General features: G+C 43.5%; 1 protein-coding gene across 1 annotated transcript; it reads left to right on the top strand.

Annotated features, from left to right (window-relative positions):
- Positions 1–1,843: 1,843 nt before the first annotated feature.
- On the top strand, positions 1,844–23,537 carry ZMPSTE24 (zinc metallopeptidase STE24). Its single transcript, XM_054223812.1, has 10 exons — positions 1,844–2,013; positions 3,611–3,757; positions 10,775–10,861; positions 11,522–11,638; positions 12,851–13,003; positions 16,976–17,117; positions 19,524–19,684; positions 20,236–20,340; positions 22,298–22,441; positions 22,751–23,537. Exons 1-10 carry the CDS (start codon positions 1,897–1,899, stop codon positions 22,973–22,975), a joined length of 1,398 nt encoding a protein of 465 aa, XP_054079787.1. The 5' UTR covers positions 1,844–1,896; the 3' UTR covers positions 22,976–23,537.
- Positions 23,538–24,147: the final 610 nt, after the last annotated feature.

Genomic DNA, 24,147 nt, shown 5'->3' with positions numbered 1-24,147 from the left:
AGCATCTTGGACAGCTGTTTCACAATTTGCTTCCCGTAGTACATAGTGCCAGTCCCTTCTTTGCCTTGTAGCAAAGACATTTCACGGCAAGAGACGACAGCTACCACCCAGGGAAACTGCAGGGGTTTGCCTCTGACCTCCACTATGTGAGGGAAGTGCTTGGGCGAGTTCAGTAGTGTGTTGACCTAGCTGATCAGATTCACTTGGGAATTGTATTAAGTTTGCCCTTGCCAACCAATTCTACTCCATTGCTGTCAAGCCATTCCTCTGCCTCCTCTGGAGGAAGATGATGGGGTTGTTGCTCCACAAGCTGGGCCTGTTGCTGTACACAGTCAATGTTCTCCCTGTGACTCAGGAGACCTGGTGCATGTGAAGGCCCATAGAAAAGTCTTCTCGGTGTCCTCTTCCACCTTGGTCAAGCTGTGTCCTCATGGTTTGAGTCAGGTGGAGACAAACTTTTTCCTGCTTCTACTGCACATCAGAGTGGGCGCTGGCCCACTGCTGCCTCTGGGTACCTCTGTGATCCCCTCCTGCTGAGTCAGACTGGAGGCTGGGGTGCCAGAATGGCTGCACAGATGGCACAGAACTCCGAAAGGGTCTTCCCCTTTGGAGGGATCACTGCATCTGGTCTTGCTCATGGTCTGCCCCTCAACATCCTTCGCCCCAGCCTTGTAGCCCTGGCCAGCCTCCAGAAGAAATATTTAAATTTATTGAGATCACAGCTACAGTTTGCTGAGTGGGCCTTGAGTCTTGCTCTGGAGAGCAAAGAAACCATGGCTTGCTCTGTACAACCGCTCAGTGGTAATGAAAATTTGCAAACTGGCCTGTGCCAACTAAGGAAAGAGGTCAGGAAACAAAGTACAGAATTACACAGGTAAGTACTTAATCCATGCTCATGAGGTGACCCAGTCAAACTGTGGCACCCTGAATGTGGTTTTACAAGGGGTTCTTATACCCTTCAAATGCTCAGGTGCAACATGGTTTGACTAATCACTAACACCCATGGTACCAATTACTAGTCATAGTAAAACTTTGCAAAGCAACTGTATTTCTGCATCATTCTTGCTGCTTGTTTATCGTTCCAGATGTCCCTGCAGTCAGTCTCACTCGAGCTACTTATCTCCAGATGGTACTGGGGTCGCCAGACAATGCTGAGAGGGTTTCAGGGGTTGTCCGGGGTGTCCTTTATCCTTCATGGACAGCTCTAAGCCTCCAAGAAGCAAAGCCCTTATTTCCAGGGCTGGGCTGTCCTTTGGTTTGTTTTACTTAAGCATGAAAACATCAAAATCTCCAGTAAAATTCCACTACCTCATCCCATTGCAGTGAACTAATGTATACATCAACAAAGTTAATAAACTTTCGTACCATAAAGACTGATTGATGCAATAGTTAGGGAATTTCCCCAACATCAGTCCCTGCGTCTTTGCACTTGGGCAGCAGGAGAGGTTTCTGGGCACTGCGAGGCATCCAGCGCTGCCGGGCGCCTCCCTCGCCGGCCGCGACACCTCCCAGTCCCGCCGGCAGCCCCTGAGGGCTCCCCTCCGCCCTGCCCCGGTGCCCGCAGGAGCAGCGCACCCACCCACCGCGGCGCCCCCGGGGCCCGTCCTTGCCAGGGGCCCCTCACACGAGGCCTTCCCGCTCCTGCGGGCTGCCGACTGGGACGTCAACCGCGGCGGCCGCCCTACCCCCTCCCGCTGCTCGCCGGGGAGAGGCGCCCGCCCCGGCCGCCCTGCCCTGCCCTGCCCTGCCCTCTCCGCGGCGGGGCTCCTGCCGCCGGCGCCGCGTCTCCGCCGCCGCCTCAGAGCCCGGCCGGCCCCGCCCCTTCGCGGCTCCTCCGGGCGCCAGGCGGCGCCGCTGCGCGGGCGGCTGGAGGAACCGCGGGAGCGGCGCGGGGTCATGGCGCTGCCCGGCGAGTTGTGGTCTGAGCTACCGGCCGAGAAGCGCATCTTCTGCTCCGTACTGCTTTTCTCCTGGGCCGTCTACCTCTGGGAGGCCTTCCTGGCGCACCGGCAGGTCGGCGGGGGCTCGGCGGGGACAGGCGGGACGAAGGGCTGTGGCGGGCCCAGCCTCACGTGGGGGTGGCGGGCCGGGCGCGGAGCGCCGGGGCCGGGGCCGGGGCCGAGCGGTGCGGGGGCCGGCTCAGTCTGTCCCCTGCCCGGGGGGACCTGGGCCTGCCCCGGCTGAGGCAGCGGGGCCGGACGCTGTGTCAGCCCTGCTCGCCCGCGGCCTGCGGGTGGAAGCGGTTTGCCGCCGGCAGGCCGTGAGGGCGGCCGGAGAGGAGAGAGGGCCTGCGGCGCACCCCGCGTCCCGGAGGGCAGAGCTGTCAGCCCAGCCCCGCTCCGTGCCTGCGTCTGCTGGCGCTTGCCCGGCTCTGGAGCGCGGATGATTCTGGGTGGGCTGGCGCCTCTTCCTCGGGTTGGCAGCCCTCGCGTGGGCGGGGTGGGGGGGACGCTCGTCCTCACGTCAGTCAGCACCCACCCAGCAGCTCCATCCTCCTCCCCCAGGGCAGGTGAGACAGCAGGAAGAGCAAAAATGAGAAAACCCATGGGCCGAAATAAAGACGGTTTAATAAGCGAAGGAAAGAGGGGAAAGAAACGCCCACAAGCGCTGCAAAGACGATCACTCGCCACCTCCCACACACAGGCCAGTGCCTGGCCAGTCTCCAAGTAACAGCCACCTTGGAAGTCAAACCCTCTCCCCTCCCTCCCTTTCTTCTTCCTGTACTTCAGTTTTTACTGCTGAGTATAGTATTATACGGCATGGGATATCCCTTTGGTCATCTCGGGAGAGCTGTCCCGGCTGTGTTGCCTTCCAGCCTCTTGTCCACCCTCAGCCTCCCTGCTGGGGAAGACAGAGAGAAAAAGCCTTGACACACTTTAGCAGCAGCCAGAACACTGGTGTGTTATCAACACTGCTTGGCCACAAATGCAAAGCATGCCACTGTGCAGACCGTGATGAAAAAATTAACTTCATCCCAGCCAAACTGGGGACAACGCTGCAGGGAGGGCAGAAAGCAATGCTGCGTGCTCTTGTGAGCCATGGGATCACCTGGGCTGTCTGTGAGCCCCCCGATGCTCCGGTCAGAGCAACAATGTATTTTGAAGTGACAAAGGGTAGGAGCTTTTCTTTTGGGAAGGGGTAAACACACTGGCACCAGATAAGGCAGCATATGGAATAAGGACTTTTAGTCTTTAAAAATTTTAAAGTGGTGAGTGCTCTACTGAAAATGAAATAGCTCCTCGTTTATGCAGCCACATCATAGATATGTTTTCTGGTGAAGTTGCGTGGTTTCCACAGGAGGATCTGGTGTTTAGTTTCAAACTCTGCTTAGTCGTTATTGTGGTGCAGTAAGTCATATCCTGTGGAAAAATGCGTGTGTGTGGTCTTTGTATAATAACTATATTGGAAATAAATTAAGTAGGCAACTCAGTTTCTGGTTATCACATAATAACTATGCTTCAGTTTTATGTTTGGAACTTGACAGAAAACAAATTCAGGAATATTTGTTATTTTGTTGGTTGTTTTTGTTTTTTTAAACTCTGTGGTGGCCCACGGGATGATGTTATGTGTTACTTTTAAATCTTAGTTATCTTCTTTTTCAATTTTTCAGAGACGGGTATATAGAACAACAACACACGTACCACGGGAATTAGGACAGATCATGGACTCAGAAACATTTGAAAAGTCTCGCCTGTATCAGCTGGACAAAAGTACTTTCAGCTTTTGGTCAGGCCTGTATTCAGAGGTTGAGGGCACTGTAAGTACCTTAGTTGTTCTAGCATTCATGTGACACTTTTAATGTACTTAAACTGTGAAATACGTTGATTCTTGGTGATCCTGTGCAGCTGCACTGTTGGCATTCTGGTGTCTCGCATCAAACACTGAAATTTGGAAGGTCTAGGATTCTGTGTTTCTTGTTTGTGGCTGTATCTGCCATATAAAAAGAAGGAATTACTCAGCACATAATTTCTCTATGCAGTGCTGAGGCATACTGCACAACTACAACATATATTATATTAGTATGTCTTAGTGTCACAGCTGACCTATTGTGGTTTCCACTGCCAAATAATTAAGCAACATTAGAATTATTTTAAGTTGTTACAAATACAGACCTTTTTGTGTTTGGAGGGATGCATCTACTTTCATTTTTAGATAAAATTTAAGTAGAAGGTAGAAAGAAGAGTGTGTGAGAAGAGGAGGAGTACCAGTAGATACTTCCCAAGTGTAAGAACAAATAAGCTGGGCAAAATAATGTTCACATATGTGAAAAAACAGAGCCATTGAGTTAGAACAAAGTATTTACATGTGTGATATACAAACAGTCTGAAGAGAAACCTTTTCTGACTTACTGCTGAAATGCAGTGCTCATCAGTAGTACAGCTGGGTGAAAAAGGAATCCTGAAATGCCTGGCATTGCAAAATGATGAACTTAAAGAAGCAAAAAACGTCAATTATAAAAGATGATGAAAATAGTATTGTAAAATAGTGTAAGTCGTGTAACTGTATAACTGTGATACAAAATCAGTACTTAAGAATCGTGACCTCTCTTAACTTTTGCATTTCCTGATCTCTTTTGTGCAGCCTAACCTGTACATAGTTTCATTTTCTACGCACGGTAAAAATGTTGTTATACATGTGTCAGTATATAGCTGTTATATTCTTCTTCTTGGTTTTTTTGGTACGCTGAGTAGAGCTCAAGACAATTTTTCTGGGTATTTGAATCTTGTCTATGTTTTTGACTGACTTGGGAGGCAGTATTTCATTTGAAAAATGAAGCTATCCTCCAACAGTGGATTAGTGGACAGGGTGAGATGGTACCACCTAGCAAGCATAACAAGTCAAAAGGTTCTGAAGCTTTATCTTGATTTCAAGAGCTTTAGCCAAAACAGCTTCCCTTGTTGTTTTTAAGGGAAATATATAGGACTGGAATGAGCCTCTTTTGCCACTGAATTTAGTACCCTGCTAAACAAAGAGCCGTATCACCAGTCTGCGCTTATCTTCACCCAGGCTTACTATTGTTATGGTCACCCACAACATTCTAGCCGCTAAATTGGAGAGAGATGGGCTTGACGGATGGACTGTTAGATGGGTGAAGAACTGGCTGGATGGCTGCATCCATCCATGTCCAAGTGGAAACCAGTGGTGTTCCTCAAGGGTCGACACTTGGATGAGTACTATTTAATGTCTTCATCAACAGCATAGTGGTGGAACTAAATGTATCCTTGGCAAGTTTGCAGGTGACACCAAGCTCAGTGGTGCAATTGATATACAAGAGGAAAGGGATGTCATGGATGGAAAGGGATGTTGCTCTGGGCAACCTGGTCCCTCTGGATGGCATCCCTTCCCTCCAGTGTGTCAACTGCTCCACACAGCGTGGTGTCATCGGCAAACCTGATGAAGGTGCACTCAATTCCACTGTCCATGTTGCCAACAAAGATGTTAAACAGCACTGGTCCCAGTACTGACCCCTGAGGAACACCACTCATCACGGGTTTCCACTTGGACATTGAGTGTTGATTGCAACCCACTGAGTGTGGACATCCAGCCAGTTCCTTACCCACTGAGTGGTCCATCCATCAAACCCATGTCTCTCCAATTTAGAGACCAGGATGTCATGGAGGACAGTGTCAAACACTTTGCACAAATACAGTCAGATGATGTCTGTTGCTCTTGCCTTGTCCACCGATACTGTAACCCCATTGTAGAAGATCACCAAATTTGTCAGGAACGATTTGCCTTTGGTGAAGCCATGTTGGCGTCACCGATCAGCTCCTTACTTTCCATGTGCCTTAGCAGAGATTCCAGGAGGATCTGCTCCATGATCGTGCCAGGCACAGAGGTGAGACTGACTGGCCTATGATTCCCCAGGTCTTCCTTTTGAATCATCTCCCTCCATCTGCTGGCCACAATTCTTGTTATGCAGCCCAGAATATGGTTGGATTGGTTGGATTTCTGGGCTGCAAGGACGCATTGCCAGCTCATATACAATTTTTCATCCACCAGTACCCCCAAGTCTTTCTCTACTCCGCTCTGGTGAGACCCCACCTCAAGTACTGCATCCAGTTCTGGTGTCTCCAGTGTAAGAAAGACGTGGACCTATGGAGCAGGTCCAGAGCAGAGCCACAAAAACGGTCAGAGGGCTGGAGCACCTTTCCTGTGAAGAAAGACACAGAGAGTTGGGGTTGTTAGCCTGGAGAAGAGAAGGCTCTGAGGAGACCTTCTTGTGGCCTTTCAATACTTAAAGGAGGCTTATAAAAAAGATGGAGGGAGACTGTTTACTGCGGACTGTAGTGACAGGACAAGGGGCAACTGTTTCAAACTGAAGGAGGGTAGGTTTAGCTTGGATAAAAGGAAGAAAATTTTGATGATGAAGGTGGTGAGACGCTGGAACGAGTTGTCCAGAGAAGTTGTGGGTGCCCCATCATTGGAAGTGGTCAAGGCCAGGTTGATGGGGCTCTGACCAGCCTGGTCCAGTGAAAGATGTCTCTGCCCAGGGGAGGGGGGTTGCACCAGATGATCTTTAAAGGTCCCTTCTGACCCAAACCATTCTGTGATGGTGCCTCTGTAGGAAAAGCACAGCCATTGCTTTCTCTCGTGACCTTTTCTTTCTGTTCTGTCCCTGTTACTGTAATAACAGGTCCACAGTGATTTTGGCAGGTGATGGATCTGTTAAAGAAATTACTGCATCCAGCTGTCTTCCACAACTGAGCCACAAAAGCCAGACTATGCTGGTGCTTCCTAAGCAGCAGTCAAAACCAGTTACTACATCAAGCATCTCAGCTTGTATGTTATTCCGCTGTTTCAGCTGTGATGGTGATACACAGCTGGGAAACAGTTGTGTCTCAAACTGCTGCTGCTGTTTTCGAATTGATTGCGGTGCTCGGCTTTTTGTGTTGCAGTGATACTGATGAACAAAAGCCAAGGAAAAAAACATGGAATATGCGAGTTAAAGCTGCCAGGTAATTAATTGAGCACTAGCTCAAATAAGCAGGTCTCAGAGCAGTCAGCTGAGATACTGCATGCCCATATCTCACTAGTATCATCAGTCGTTTTCATCTTCTGAACAAGAAGTTAGTGTTCCTATTTGGGCTTGATGGGTTCTGGTCTTGGGATTCTGTATCCCAGAGCTTCTTGAGTCTGGGATTGTGAGCGAGCTGTCCCAGGAGCGTTGCTAATGGGCCTGCGAGCTATTAGATGTCCAAGCTTTGCGTGCGTTCGCAGATTTGCTACAGAGGTTGCAGAGCTTTGTGGAAGCAACGTAATGCTTACAAGTCCAGTGGCTCCTACATATCATTTCTTCCTTATGGCTCCATTAATATAAGTTTTGCTTAGCTAGAGCTAAATAATCTACAACCGTATAGTATCCCTGATACCCGGTCACCCCTGCAGCAGGGTTTCTTCATTGAGTGCTGCAGATTATTTTACATTACTTCTCTTGGCGCTGGGCATTGGCTGGGTACTTCCTTCTTTGCAGCATTGCCACGGACTTTTGAAAGAGTACATGTTTGTAGAGTTTCCTTAATGAATTTTATGTTAAAGTCACAAAATTTGTCTTTGTGGTTGAACACTCGGGTCCCATTTGGAATGATGTAAGGGAAATATATCGTAGCCAGCTGTGAGCTTTGAAGCTGAAGATTTCCACAGCTAGTCCTCTCTGCCGCCCTTGTGTTTAGAATTCTTGTCCTTTAAAATCGTGTTCCTTGTTAACATGCTTCTTATCTTCCCCTCTCCTTAGGAGAGCACACCCTCAGGTTTCTCTGATTATTTTGTTCCTGCAAAGGGAAAATTACACTTGAATGTAAATTCCACACCCTACATCCCACAAATCCATTGTCATCCCAGGACAAGATGTTTTCTTGGAAAATTGGGTTGGAAAACATCTTTTTTTTTTATATGTTTTAAACATCAGAGAAAAAAAAACAGATAATAGTGCAGCTGGGAAAGTGCTAACTGGTCTAAAAAAATAGACTCTCTTGGAGGCATATAAAGCTTCTTCTGGTCAGTAATGTCAACTACGCACTGAAAAGATAATACAAGCTTGGAATAAAGTTCAGAGCTGAACTAGTTAGCAGCTGGAGCACTTTGAGTGATAAAGTAGTCAGTCATTACCTTTGGAGTAGTCCAACTGGTAAGGATAGAGAACTAGGGTGATCATTTTTTGAGATAATAGCTTGTGAAACATTAAGAACTTACAGCTGTGTACCACGGATTTAGCAGAGACACTGACCTCACTTTTAGCAGAGATTCGAGCTCACTCTGATCTTCTGTCTGTTGCTGCTAACACCCCTCGACTTGATACGCACCTTCTTAGATTTTGAGAACTTGTTCTCAATTGTACTGATGTCTGCTTGTTTCACTTCAGACTTGAAGAGCTTGTGTTTCCAAAAAAACCTGCCTGCCTGTTCCACTTACTGTGATCAACCTAATAAAAAAAAAAAGAGATAACATACAAACCTTGTCCTGCATACAGCCCTCCATGCTGTTCATAGTTGCAGCGTATTTTCTAATAGGGAAAATACCTCTGGTCTGAAGGCTGCAGTAATAGTATGGTTGTAACTAAGCCCATCATTGCTTGTTAGATTTCACAGCTTCTTCATACGTTCCCCATTCCCAAGGAGAGTTGTTATATGAGGTTCAACAAGGCCAAGGGCCGGGTCCTGCACTTGGGTCACAACAACCCCATGAACGCTACAGGCTGGGGCAGTGTCTGGAGAGCTGCCCGGCAGAAAAGGACCTGGGGGTGTTGGTCAACGGCAGCTGAATATGAGCCAGCAGTGTGCCCAGGTGGCCCAGAAGGCCAACAGCATTCTGGCCTGTGTCAGGAACAGTGTGGCCAGCAGGGCTGGGGCAGTGACTGTCCCCCTCTACTGGGCACTGGTGAGGCCCCACCTCGAGTGCTGTGTCCAGTTTTGGGCCCCTCACCACAAAAAAGACATTGAGGTGCTGGACCGTGTCCAGAGAAGGGCAACGGAGCTGGTGAGGGGTCTGGAGCACAAGTCTGGTGGGGAACGGCTGAGGGAGCTGGGGGTGTTCAGCCTGAAGAAGAGGAGGCTGAGGGGAGACCTTCTCGCTCTCTGCAGCTCCCTGAAAGGAGGGAGTAGTGAGGGGGGGTCGGTCCCTTCTCCCAAGCAACAGGTGGTAAGATGAGAGGAGTTGTACCAGGGGAGGTTTAGGTTGGATGTTAGGAAAAAATTCTTCGCTGAAAGGGTTATCAAACATTGGAACAGGCTGCCCTGAGAAGTGGTGGAGTCGCCACCCCTGGAGGTATTTAGAAGACATGTAGATGTGGTGCTGAGGGGCATGGCTTAGTGGTGGACTTGGCAGTGCTGGATTACCGGTTGGACTTGATGATTTTAAGGGTCTTTTCCAACCTAAACGATTCTATGATTCTGTTCTACAATCAAGCTGATACCGCTGATGTGTAGGGTATGTTCTTCTCCACATGTATGTGATGATGAGTTATTGCTCCTTTCTGTGATATTGAGCTGTGTCTCTCCGTTTCTCGGAATCTGTCCTGGGATTATCAGGTTCCAGCAGAGATAAAGTGAGGTGGCCTCTGCTGTCTGGGTTTGCGACTTCCTTAGGGTGTAAACTGTATCCTTCGTTGGCTTTGGGAACTGCCTGCACTGGAAAGAGGCTGTTGTGGCCAAAGTTGATGAAACTGGATGACAGTTTTGCAACATTTTGCTTCTAGTAGGTAGAAGTATGATTCATTAACCTAGCGAGTTAATTGAAGGGGAGATGCTGTGTTAGAATTACTAGCATGCTTTGATTTATTTCAGACATTAATTATGTGGGTTTCCTTTTAACTTGTAAGTAGTGTCAACATCATGCTAATAGCTGTCTTTGTTCAGGGATTGGTACTTCTGGGATTTCCAGCCCTGAAGCTTAACAAGTAGCCTGCAAAGCAGAAACAAGCTTGCTTTTGTCCTTTCCACCTCCTGCTGACACTCAAAATGCACCCTAATAGTTAGGTTATGAGTAAGCTTTTTAAAAATAAATAAGTAAAGAAAGCCCTGTTACTGTCCGTTCTGGAAGGCTGCCTACTTGAAACCTGATCTTTATAAATACAGTGATGCATCACTTGGTAAGAAAGTAAATGTGAAACATTTGGAAGTCAAGCTGTTCATCAAACACTACCAGCCCCTGCCTTGAACTGCAGCTACCACTTGCTTCAGCAGCTCTGTCTCAAGCATTTTGATGATGGTGTGTCCCGAGTAGTTCACTCCCTGTTCCTCGGCAACCTGTATGGCAGAAGGCATTGCGAGGCAGGCACAAGGAGGAGAGCATGATGCTTTCTTAAAATGGTTGAAGCAGCACTAATACTGAAAGTGAAATTGCGGCTTTATTCTGAATGCCTTTTTCTCAGTAGGGAATGCAGGAGAGACTGTCCCTGTGCAGTCAAGTTGCTGAATCTGGCGTACCTCTCCTAGAAATTGTGTTATACAGCCATAGGGCAAATGAGTTTTAAGGTCTTCTAAAAATACACCTTGTGTCTGAGCCAATATAGTAGCAAAGTCTACAGTAAATAGGCTTCGAAATATGCTAGTAAAAAAAGCCTGACCTGATCTCTGTTTCTGTAAAGCAAAAATGAACCATTGCCAAATGTTCCAGGCTTTCTTTATGCACTGCTAAGATCAGAGGGGGACAGGCAGCCTTGTTATAAAACTTTTCTCATTCACCCTTAAAAGGTCCTTATCATGCTGAAATTTTAGTAGAATAAGATGACATTCTGTTTCATATTGCCTCTGTGGTCTATGTTTTTCTTTTCAAGATGATTCTCCTCTGTGGAGGAATTCCTTTTCTCTGGAATCTGTCTGGTCAGATCTCTGGTCATGCTGGATTTGGACCAGAATATGAGGTAAGCGGACTTTAAATTTTAGTGAAAGTGACTGGTCCATGAACTATAATGTTATAATAATTTTTATTTTTAAGCTTGCATTTACTTAAAGTGAGATTTAGCTACAGGTACAATATAGTAAAAAACCCAGATATTTTCTGGTGAACACAACGATTGGGCGAGTCTGAGATCTGGTAACTGTGCCTTTTAAATTAGCTCACTGATTAAAATAGCCTTGTGTGTTAAAAACATCCAAGTGTCAAAGCCACTTGAGTCAAACAAGGTGGTGGGTTAGGTTTTTGTGGCTTTTTGTTTGGGTGTTGCCTTTTTACTAATCCTGGATGTGATCTTCCTGCACAGTGAGAGGGTAAGAAATTTGAGGCTATTGTTTATGTTGTCTTTGTGCTGTGGATGAGGCATCTATACAAATTCTTGTCCTGAATCCTTAGTTTTTGTTTAAATCTGTTTCATGGGTATATGTATTTTTTCTTTCTTTAACATAGTAAGGTATTCCAGTGATCAGTAATGTAATCATCACAAACACATTATTTCTGTGAATTTATCTAGCTTCATCTTCTAACCCCCGACATAAAATCCATTTTTAACACCCTGAATATTAATGTTACTACAGGTCAGTAAATATCAGATTTTTTTTTTTTTTATTTTTAAATTTTTTCTTAGATTGTCCAGTCATTGGTATTTCTGCTGCTTGCAACACTCTTCAGTGCAGTGACCGGTCTCCCGTGGAGTTTATATAACACATTTGTCATAGAAGAGAAACATGGCTTCAATCAACAGGTATTATATTGACCTAATGTCTTCAGCAGGTTTGGTATGTCCATATCTGTGCCAAAGATCATTAGTTTTAGGAACATTTCTACTCGCATTGCATAAAAATAAGAGCAGTGACAGTTTGTGACTGTTGCAGGAGTGTCCGTGCTGCACCAGAATGTCTCTGCTTGAGCCCATGCCTCTGAGCAAAGGCAAGCATGTCTTCTAGCCGTGGAACAAAGAACACCTCGGCTGTTCATTTTCGGATGGACTATTCTTTGCCCTTCCTATGCCCTTCCTAAGAAGTCTGGATCACTGCTTGACAGGGGCAGTTCTTATTCCTGGACACTGAACAGATGAGACAAAATCTCATTTTGTTTCGCTTATTGATTTCTTGTATCAGCCTTTAGTAAATTAGAGAATGCAGCTCTTCATTTGTACTTCTGTTAGGAACTCACTTAATATCAGCCCTGGCTTTCTTAATTTCTCTCACCAACTTGGTTTAACCCATTTCAGTATCAGTTTCTCATGGGTTCAGATTTTCCTTTTGGGAGAGGAACCTCAATTACATATTATTAGCCATTTTATGCCGGAGCGTAAGACTTGTTTTCTGCTTTCGGACCCAGCTAGTGTTGTCTACAGCACTTTCTATTCCAAGTCTACTAGGAAGTTTGGTTTTCTTACGGGCACATTTTAATAAGGGTAGAGATGCTCTGGTATTTGCCAGTTTCAGCTTCCAGTTTCTATGGAGGCAGGAAGACTGAGCTAGACCTGAAAAAAAAAGCTCTAAATGCAGTGATTCAGTTTGCACCCTCTCTCAATCACCTTTAAAACAGAAGTGCATAGATCCTGACACATCCTGTATTATTTTGGTTCATGTCAATTATTTAGTGGCATGCTATTTTCTTTCCAGGAAAGCCCAACTATGAAAATTCTCACTGCACAGTTTTGCATCTGAATGTATTCCCGGAAACTGCAGGGCTTGTTTGGTTCCGCCCTGCCACGGCCCCGATGTTTGGATACTGTGCCAGTGGTGGCTCCTGCTTCAGTCTTTGGGAAACAAATATGAAGATTGTTGTCGTTAGTCGTAAGCCTTGAGCTTGTGACCAACTCAGAACTCTTTTTATACTCCATATAGCTCTCTAGCCTTATAAAAAACACTTGTGCTTCTGAAAACATACGTGTAACTTCTAACAACCACTTTTTCCCCTCACCAGCACTGATATCTTTTCTTTACAGACTCTGGGATTTTTTTTTAAGGATGCTATCAAGAAGTTTATCGTGACTCAGTGTATTCTGTTGCCAGTGACATCCCTTCTGCTTTACATTATTAAAATAGGGGGAGACTACTTCTTCATCTACGCCTGGCTCTTCACGTTAGTTGTTTCCTTGGTGAGTATGAGACTACATTTGGGTTTCTTCCAAATGCTAGCTTACTTGCATGCTTCAGTGTGATGAGGTTTAAAAACATAACTGAAAGGAAATGGAGAAAAATCTAAATCTCCTGTGAATTTTAGTGTTTACAAACTTCAACAGTGTGTCTTACTTTCGGTGTACTTGTTCAGGAATAATAGTTCATTTTAATTGTCCACGTTAATGTGATATCTTATATTTTTATCTATTTAGTACTGGAGTGTCGTCATCAATTGAAAAATAAACATTCAAAAAGTTTTGGAATAGATACTGCAAGTACAGCAGTATGTGGTGATAGGTGATATTTTCTTAAATATAGAAAGGGCACAAGGACAACTACCAGCAGTTTGGCAAGACACGGCAGAATGTGCTTTGGTCAGTAATGTTTCCATTGGGCTTTTCTTACAGGTTATCAAACACCAACTCTCAATTGCATTGCTTTGTATTGAGACAAGAAGCAATTTTCCAGTTCTGGTTCAGATATTGCTGGTTTTATACACTGAATTGGTAACTGACATTTTTAGGGCTTACGTTAAAAGGATCTTTTTGTGTACATCATAAGGATTTGATGTTTTCTATTGCTACTGTAAGCTCTGGGGTCTGTATTTTTTTTTTCCTATTTCAACATAGTGTTCTACTGTTTTTTGCTCAATATACTAACCATTGGTCACCCGAGGAAGAAATTACAGAAATATGGTTGTATATATTCATTCATTTCTAGATTAAAAGAGCACCTTAACAAGTAAAAGAATTATTACATTACAGTAACGTAATAAAGCCTGCCACGTTAGCTAACAATAAATTTCGGTCAATTGGTCCCAGTTCTTGTGTCAAGTTCGGACTTTCTGGTTGAACTGGAGTGCATCACCAAGAAAATTTCCTGTGTAGGAAATCATATTTTTTCTTTCCTAAACTTCTCTCTCATGACTTAAGCAGGTGTTGCTTTTTGTTTTGTTTTTTTTTTTTTTTTTAATTTTCCTTCTCCCCACTGCTTCTAGATTCAGATTGCTTTTATAGCTTTCTTGGACTTTCAATTTGTCAGCTTCCTTTCTAAAGCACAGGCATTGTCTGGTCACACTTTAGAAAAATGTGATCATAATGCTACATGGGAGGACACTGCAATTAACACAGGAGAATCCGATTTCCCACCCACATATCCCATAGCTGCATTGACTTTCTCAGACATGGCAACATGAAAGGAATTGTGGCTCAGTTTAAATCATGACCGCAAAGTCTTTTCATAATCCTGTTTTTATGGGGTACAGATCTCACGTGAACTGTATTTCTTGCTTACTTGTATTTTTGCTTCATTGATGCTAACATGTAACTGAAATAAAACCCGCGTGGATTAGTGCATTTCCGTATGGCCACTGATTCTGGCCTAGGGCCGTTACCAGTGATGTGTTTCTGAGGAACTTGGTGACGACGGTATAGTAGCAGAAGTGCCCCATTTAGGTGGTAGGTCCAGCTTACAATTACTACTTTGAGTTCTTTCAAGCTTTTTTTTGTTTGTTGGTTTAATTATACAGTGTTTCCTGTTGTGTTGTGGTGCTGGCACCTGCCTCCTGTAGTCCAGGTGTCCTTATGCTCTGGCATCTTTCCTTTTTTTATCTCTTAATGTATTCTGAAAAATTGTAGTGTTAGGTCTCGAAAAGGTCAGTTCACGTATATTGAAATGACTGCCAAAGAAAGATTTGTGCAGACTCTGATCAGTACTTCTTAAAGAATTTTTCGTTTTCTTTCAAGCTTTGATCAGCAGGACACTCCTAAATAATAATTCAGCATTTGAGCTACTGCTCTGCCAACCTGCATGACACAGTCCGTACTTACAGGTTATTCTAGTGTAGCCATATTATTTGCAAAATTGGGAAGATGTTAGTTCCTCATGGGATACCCAGTTTATGTTTTAAATCTTTAGTCTTAAAGGCTTTAAAGACTTGCTTTTTCATAGAACTATTAAGTGAAAATTTTAAAAGAACCGGTAGCTCCAGGATTGAAAGAAGATACAGGATTTTCTGAAATGGCCTGCCCTCGTTTGTACACCGAAAGTGAAAATTTTTTTGCTTAGCTTCCTTTATACCAGTCATTGACTGCTTTTATTCTTTAAAATTTTCTAAATGCATTTTCTTTAAAATAGATATTGTAAAAAATGCTGTATGAGAAACTTTCTGAATGTCCATGTTATAGTCCTTATCAAGCAAGGTTAGTAGAAAGCAGAGATGTAGGTGAGCAGTAACTAACACCAAGTTTGAAGGTGAGAACCAGAACTTACTCAGCTGATACCGCATTTCTTTCTTGGTCACTTTCTTAGCACAAAATATTATTTTATCTTTGCTTTGCCTGCCCCTGCCAGTTGAGCTGTCCATGTAGATTTTTTTCCCTGAGATTTTACAGTTCCTTTAGAAACCGATAAAACAGGGGTTGTCCTGTCGGAGTTACCAACTTCTGTACTGAAAGATAATACAGCAAGACCAAGTGGCCCACTCTTTTTTATTTTTTTATTCCCACTCTCTCAGGCTTTTTTCCCTGAGCATGAAGTGCATGCCCATACAATTGGTCTTTTTCAGGTGTCTTGCAGTGTCACTGCTGCTTTACAGGGCGTTAATCATGGTGTGAGGCCTTTATGTGTGCGCTTGAACAATCTTTGACATGCAAAATAACCTTAAGAGGTGCTAGGTTTACCCTTTCAGTTTAGGGAAAAATTCCAGTTGTAATTACATTCCATAACTTCGTAATCACAGAGTTGCATCCTTCTACCAGTCCGTGATACCTGCTGATATCAAGGGATTACACAAAGATCAGAGAAGAAACTTAAAATTAGTCCACAGTTGTCTGGACTTAGACAGATGATTTCTGCTCTGTAAAATACCCTCCTGCACTTCCTGCAAAATATCTGGAGAATTTTAAACCCTTGTCTTAACAGTTACAGTAATGAAAATAACTTTTATTTTCTAGTGGTGTTTCATATTGATGCCCTCACTTGCTATGACTTTGGAAAAGTCAGTTTCCCTAGTTATAGATTTCATTGGACTGTTTCTACAGTGTACATACTTTCAAAAGTCAAGATACTTGTTTTCAGTGGAAAAAACCCTCTCAAGATAACTTTGAAGTGAATGTTGATGTCTGTTTGCCTCTCATGTCCTGTTCTTTTTTTGCTAACCAGTATTTAAACTTTTCTCCAGTCCTTTTCTTTAAAATAAATAAATAAAAATCACTTTGTGAAGGTCTAGAGCGTGAGGGAAGGGAGTTCAGCTTTCCTTCCCATCACAGTGACATTCCAGTCCTGGCTTTCTCATCTGGGCTCCATCTGCTGCCAGTTTGAAGAGATGCAGGTGCATTGTAGTGATTTTTGGGACATGGCTGTTAATCGATGTGGACCAGGCATCAGGCAGTTCCTTAGCCCTGCATACAGCTGGGAGAAGGGGAAGAAAATGAGGGACATGAAATTTCTTGCCTGTTTTAGACCATGGCTTTGTAAGTTAGCAGGAATTTGAAGAAGTGGGACTGTCTCCTGGTTCAGTCGGCTCTGCTGCTCGTTATGAAACACTTCAGAGCTTTCCAGTGTCGGTGAAGTGGGTGACGGTCACAGCCTGTCGCTGATAAGACCAGTGCTCCCAGCTGCCATTGTGGCTTTGCCTTCTGCGATTTGATGAACCCTCCTAGCAAAAGCGCTGTGTGCACTAATTCTGCTGAGCACTGCAGACTGTAGATTAACCTGCCCCTACCCCCATCTGGCGGTTGAATTGCTGACTGTCAACACACTGAGCAGTTGTCTCCCCAGATGGGGTGACCTGTAGAGCGCCTTGCTACAGATGGCACTTCATACAGGACTCTGCTTTACGAAGTGTTTTTTTTGAAATTGTGCCCTCTTTTTGTACTTACTCATGCTCCACCTTTAGTACTAAACACACATTTGTATGCCTTGTTTTTAATATCTGTATGTGTTTGCAGGTGCTTGTTACAATCTATGCAGACTATATTGCACCTTTGTTTGACAAATTCATTCCGCTTCCTGAGGGAGAGCTCAAGCAACAAATTGAAACAATGGCAAAGAACATTGACTTCCCATTGACTAAGGTGTATGTTGTTGAAGGTGAGATTTTTTTAATAAAAAGACTTAATATTTTTGAATTTGTGGATTTTTAGCTTTGATTGTGGGTGCTGTAGCAGGGCAGTTGCTTATACTCCTCAGCTATTGTAATACCTCTCAAAGTCTGTACCATTTTCCTTTTTCTGCCTTGGGGTCAGAAAGGTGAAGCTGAATGTTACAGCCTTAACTCTCCATCTCGTTGGAAGCATTGTCTTGGCTCTGTGGAATGGCAGTACAAACCACAGTCAGAAATGGAAGCAGCAATCGAGATTCCAATTTTAGAACTTTAAACTAGAGGGAAAAGGGTTTTTTTTATCTTTTCTGGTCTCAAGTTTAGTATTAATTGTCTCAAAGTCCTTGGTGAAATAGTTTAAAAAGTTATGAAAGTTAAAAACACCTATTGCTCCTTAGAGTGTTCACATGGACGGTTTCGTATGGTGTGGCTGGATGCACTCATACCTTCTACTTCAGACTGTAATTTTTTCACTTCCTAGTAATGAATTTCTCATCCTCTTTTCTTAGGTCATGGAATATAAAATGGAGCATGCCAGCTGCCATGTCACTTCCTCTCCACTTCTGTGTTCGTGGAGTACTTGACTGTTTGACAGTTCCACTGTTACTCATTTTGCTCCCTTCTGAACTTGATTTCAGGGACTTTCACAAATTTTGGTTTTGTTTTCTGCCCCACCTGTGAGGATCAGAGGTGTTTTTATTGCCTTGGTGAAAGCAGTATGATATGGTATGAAGAGATGAAGTGGTCGAATTTTACTGTAAGAGAGGGTGATAAAGGCTTTACCCAGCCTGGAAGCTGTGGCTTTCAGAACTTTGGGTTGGCCAAATCCAGCCAGTTCTCTGCCTCAGCGTAGCCAGGGACTACTACTATTGATATACTTGGCACCCAAGAAACTCCTCTCTTTCCTAGTGAAGCTGAAGCTTTACAGGCTTGAGAATCACTACAGACCCTTGCCAAATAGGTATTGCTTGCCAAATGTGCATTGCTGGCTGTACCCTAGCTTTTAACCGTGGTGAAAGTCCTATCAGCCAGTTGCTGGCACTCTGGCACCTGCGTAGTGTACTGCTGCACTGCCTTCTTCGGCATATCTGCATTTAGTGGCAGAGATCTGCAGTGGAGGGAGGCTGCCAGACCACCCTTTCCTTCCCTGGCATCCTTAAGAGTGTTGAGCCAGCACCATTGCCTTCTGACACGGGGGACTGGATGTGTGAATATCTTTTTGCCAGTGTTTTTCTGAGCTCTGTCTTGGCTCTTCCCACTCCAGAGCTGATTTTTTAGTAACATGTGCAATGAAGTCCCTTAATTTCAGGGTTTGTTCTGTAGCAGGCAGACTACAAAGGTTCCTTCTCTACCAACACTTAGTGGAGGATGAATTTTTTTATAATAGGCAGATGAAAGGGAACATTGCTACCCTGCGGCTGTTCAGATTTCTTCACTGAGAAGGGACTGCATGCTGAGGCTTCATACTCTGACGGGCCTCTTCCTCTGTTGATCTGCTTTCGTTTGGTGCTGAAGGTTATCATGACCATATCATGGGTTGGCTTGCAATGGAACAATTGATGTTTTGTGTCTGAAGGAGTTGATGCAGTTCATACATTTATAGTGAGAGTTAAAGGCAGATGCCTTCAACTTCAAGTATCTGATCTTTTGCTGCAAAAACCAGAGCAATCCACCCCTTCTCTCAGAGACCGCTTTCAGTCCTGATGTTGCAACAGCTCCTGTCCATAGGCAACAAAAGGCAAAGTTTTAACAGCTGCTTTGAGCTAGACATCTTTTTAATCAACTGAAACAGTCCATGTTGCATGGAAAGAGACAAGTTTCTTGGCCCCAAGTATATTGCTGGTAGAAACAGTCCATGATTCACCTGATGTAGGTAAAAGTAACTGTAAAACATTACCTATTTCAAACAAAAATAATTCTGAAGTTCTGCCTGATACCTATAATCCATCTCTTCCTCTTCATCCTTACCTGTTTCGAATCATTTTTGCTCACACACTGAAAGAATTCTAAACGTATTCGTCACGGATCCTTTGCCAGCAGGGCAGATGATGTTCTATGCAGACTGTTTTTTCCACTCTGAACTTGAAATTGCAGTACAAATTGCTTTTCTTTTGGATATTCAAACTACTGCTCTTCCAGTTTTAGTGATTTTAGTGATTACAGGTTACAGATGAAAAAAAATTATTTCCCTACTGGAGTCCGTAAATGAGATCATCATTACTGAGATTATTTTAAAATATGCTTCAACCTGCAAACTCATTTGCTTGAGTTTGTCTACCGTTCACTTGGGGACTTTGAGAATTCCTTTGGAAGAACCTGTTCTGTGTAATATTGCATAGTCATCAGTGCATGGGATTATTCAAATCATAGTCTTTAATGTAAATTTTCCCCATCAGGTTCTAAGCGTTCTTCTCATAGCAATGCTTATTTCTATGGATTCTTCAAGAATAAGCGGATAGTACTCTTTGACACTCTCCTGGAAGATTATTCTGCATTGAACAAAGAGCCAGCAGAAGGAGAAGATGGTGAGAATGAAGAGACAAAGTCTAAAACCAAAGTGAGTTCATCTTTGTTTTTCATCATGTTATTTACATTAACTTCTTGTTGAGATATTCCCCTGTGTTTTCTGAATATATTTTAAAGGTCCTGAGTGGGATGCTAAAATCCAAAAGCTAATGATTTCAACACCAAAGTATCCCTGAGCTGCTAATTGGAATTTCTGAGGCTGAGCGGTGCAGAAAGCACCAGAGAGCACAGAAATCCACAGGGGCTTTAGCAAAACTTTGTTTCCCTGCATGTAAAAAATAGGTCTTCCTTGTAATTGTTTGAATAAGGAAATGCGTTCGGTTTTTTAGCTTGTTTTCCTTCTCTTGGGACTGCCACACTGAAGCTTCCCTTTCAATGAAACGCTTTTGACTATCAGTGTGTCATTTGTGTGCCGTTTACTACGTGCAAGAATTTTGGTGCAAGAAGCAGGCACATGGCACACACATACAGATTCCACGCGTGCATCTTCCCCCGCCCTAGTCAAGAACAGGATGATGGCCTTTCATTGTCCTTTCTGTTGATGTGCAGCTGCACATTACCTGTGCTTTGTTATTCCCTCAGAATAAGAAACAAGGATGTAAAAATGAAGAAGTTCTGGCTGTACTTGGTCATGAACTGGGTCACTGGAAACTAGGTCACACTGTCAAAAATATCATCATCAGCCAGGTAAGTTATGATAAACTGGTGGTTTTCCTAGAGCATTCTGTAATTACAGCTGTTCCCAAATGCCTGCTTCCAGATCTATAAGTGTACATTCACACAATATACTCTGCTCTGCGACAGAAAGTTGGGTTGGTGGGTTTTTTTTCTTTGCTGTATCTAAAGTGAATATGCACTAGCCTTTCTGTCCACTCCTTGCTCCATCTGGTTAGTGGAAAGCACCTAAGAAAGCGTGTCTGCTGTCATTTTAATTCATCTCAGCTGCCTTCTGAAGTTGGGACACATTTCTCTTGCTCTGTAACACTTCTTCCTTGTCTGTTTGAATCTCAGGGCCTTCTCTGAAAGTCCGTTTCCATCCCTGTGCTAGGGATAGCATTGGATGTGTCCTGTCTCCCAGCCTGCATTTTTTTTTTAGGTCTTTGCCATTATCTCTGAGAAATTTATTATGTGTCTTGAGAGTTTCTGTCGGTCTTGTTCCTTGGAGGGTTGAGAAGCAATGTGACTGAGGATTATGAAATCTGACACAGGAGGGTGTTCTTACTTATTTATATTGTATTCTCATACCTTGTGCATTGATTATTGGTAAATAATCAATTGGTAAATATTGTGCCGTTCTTTGTGCGTGCCCAAATGGGGGTGAACACTGAAGCAGTCTGTAGAGATTGCCCAGCCTGCCTTTGAAGAAAAGGAGCCTGGTGGTCTGCTGACTCATGCACATGCCTCTGGGCATTGCTCAATAAAAAGGCCTTCCTCCCCCAAACCTCCTACTTCAAATTCTTTTATTTGCAAGGCACAGCTATGTGCCTTCTGTTAAATTACTATCAGCAGCCTACTCTATGCTTTGGTGTAGATCTATCTTGTTCCAGGTAGGACTCACCCTTCTTTTCTCCAATTCCCAGCCTTTTTCGGGTTGCCCTCCTATGCACCTTCTGTAACTCTATCGTGTCTTTCTTGAGATTAATGTGTCATTCCAGGAATGCTGTTCTGTTCTTTTTCTAAGGCTATTCACAAGCTTTTCAGGCCGTAAACATCACTATCAACCTTCTGTTTAAGAAAATATTTTTCTGTTTCCACACTGGCTTTTTCTTATCCATGTAACCGAACACTTCAGTGAGGTCTTTCTCACTTTCTGCTTTAAGGCAATTAATTACCTCCCAACTTCTGACTTCAGTGTTGATCCCTACTAACTAGCAACTATTATGATGCCACTCTGCTAACTCATGTAACTTTTGCCTTTGGATCCACTTTCTAGATACTATTATTTTGCTGTAATAGGTAGATTTTACCTTCACTTCCAGAAATTTTCACAAATTCTTCTGCAATATCTTCTACTTTTTCTGATGATTACTGTCACAGCCATCCCTCTTTTTTCTGTCCTGCGTGTTTCGATAACAAACAATACTCTGGCCCCTTCCACATTACTCTAAAAAGACCAGGCAGCCGCTTGAATGGATTGAAAAGGTACTAATCGCCTTCTCTAGAGAAAGTGGTAAGGCATGGCCCTGCCTCTTGCCTCTGAAAAGCCAGGCAAGCACAGTGCTTGTACGCAGTCATGCAGTGGCTTAGATGGAAGTGTGGATTGTTTCCAGGCATAGAAGTATGACACAGCATAGACACATGTTTGGTTTTAAAATTTTTAGAACCTATGCTTAATTCAAGGAGATGGATTCTACTCTGTACTCCCTCCTCACTAACCGAGCCTTCTTGCCTTTTTATCTTCCTTCACTACTCAGACTTTATTTTTTAGCTCACTGACAGAAAGTAACAAGTGTTTCTGTACTGCATGCATTTACAGAAAGCAGGTAAAGGCCAGCTGTTTGTTCCTCTTTGTGTATTAGTTCTAAATAATCTATTTGGGTGTTTTTCAGTGGTGTGTCTATGCAAATCTGTAATATGAATAGGCTGTGTTTTAGACTTAGATGAAAAACTCATCTGAATCAAGAATGTTATTTCCTTTCTCTAGATGAATTCTTTCCTCTGCTTCTTCTTGTTTGCTGTGTTAATTGGTCGAAAAGAACTCTTTGCTGCATTTGGTTTCTATGACACCCAGCCTACCCTGATCGGATTGATGATTATTTTCCAGTTCATTTTTTCACCTTACAATGAGGTAAATTGTTTTCAAGACATAGATGATGAAGTATCATCCTATTTAAATAATGATTTTATTTTGACTGAGGGGGAAGGTTTGAAGTTTTGAGGGGCTCTCTCTGGTATACCATTTTAATAAGTAGGCTTAGTGTTCCATGCTGGGACTCCTGGTTTCAGGTGTGACCTGGATAAACCTTAGTGAGATCATTCTGCAGCCACAGTGATGTTTGGCATGCGGGAAGGAACATACAGTAGTGTGTACTGATACTGTGAGGAACTTTCAGATAGCTGAATTGTAAAATAATTTTTGATATATTTCTCTCCACAGGTTCTCTCATTTTGTTTGACTGTATTAAGTCGACGATTTGAGTTTCAAGCAGATGCATTTGCCAAGGAACTTGGGAAGGCTAAAGACCTATATTCTGCTTTGATCAAGCTAAACAAAGATAATTTAGGATTCCCTGTTTCTGACTGGATCTTTTCGATGTGGCATTACTCCCATCCACCCCTTTTAGAAAGACTTCAGGCGTTGAAAGATGCAAAGCAAGAGTGACAGGAATCATTGTTGGTTCAGAGACAGTGCTTCCATCTCAGAAGCAAAGTTCAGAGCTGCTTTTTAATTTCTTTTTGAAAATGCATAATGTTAATTAAGTGCAATGTTAACAGCACCACAGATCTGAGAATCCTGAACAGGTATTAAATTATAAATGACTTTTTTTAACAAAAACAAAACTGTGGAATTTAATTTAGGAAAAGTATTGGGTGGAAGACCTTCCCCCCCCACACGCTGACTTTTATCTCCGTATCATAGTATAGACTTGTGAAGGGAGGAAACCAAAAGTATAGACTTCAAAGCACCTATTTCTTCAGTTTGTCTATGCCTTGAATGTTGCTTTTGATCCTTTTCCCATTCTCAGCATTCTGTGAACCATCCCAGTCTCAACCCTTTTCACAATGAAGAGGGTTTGAGTGACTTGATTTCTTCTGTAACAATACTTGTACTCGCCAGTCACTGTTTTGTGTTTTAAAAAGCTGAATGCAAGTACAGGCCTCTCTCCTGGATTCATGTCTGTCGTAATTGAAAATGCTACTTAATAAAACCTCCTTTCTCTGAAGCGTGGGAAGAAGGATGAATTCCAGGTGAGGAAATGTGCCATGGTGTCCTGGTTCTGGCGTGGCTTCCTTGAAAACGAGCACTAGTCGGTACTTAGTAGCATTACAGTGGGATTAGGCTCCTCCTTTTCTCCACTGTGCTGCTGAGGGTGTGGAAGGATGTTACGGAGAATCAGAACAGGACCCACACGTTAGAGAAAGTTACTAATTCTCTGTTCTCTCTTCTTTGCCTGTGGATGGAATGGTTAACAGCTTTTCCACACCTCAGTTCCTCCATTTCTGTTTCCTTTGCGTAAATTTTTTGTGTATATGGAAGTGTCCAGTTGCTCAGACAGCGTATCAGAGCCAAACTTTCATTCTGAGGGGGTTTGTCTTCCAGTCCGTGGTGGGTTTTCCATTAATATGAATCCAGATGAAATGGCCATGCTGGAATAGCTAGAAAACATTCCTCGTCATTGTTCTGATATAAATAGCCCAAGAACAGTTTGTTCATATAGGTTAGTGAAGGACAAAGGGATTAACTGCAGAAATGGCTTCTGCATTGATTATCTCAGATTTTTCTGATGAAGGGTGGAATTAAATTTACTTTTGTTGAAATAAAGATGAAAGTTA

This window comes from Rissa tridactyla, chromosome 18 (genome assembly GCF_028500815.1).
Source record: "Rissa tridactyla isolate bRisTri1 chromosome 18, bRisTri1.patW.cur.20221130, whole genome shotgun sequence".
In the NCBI taxonomy this organism is placed as follows: domain Eukaryota; kingdom Metazoa; phylum Chordata; class Aves; order Charadriiformes; family Laridae; genus Rissa; species Rissa tridactyla.
Note: the sequence above shows the minus strand (reverse complement) of the source record. Positions and strands in the feature narration are given on the sequence as shown.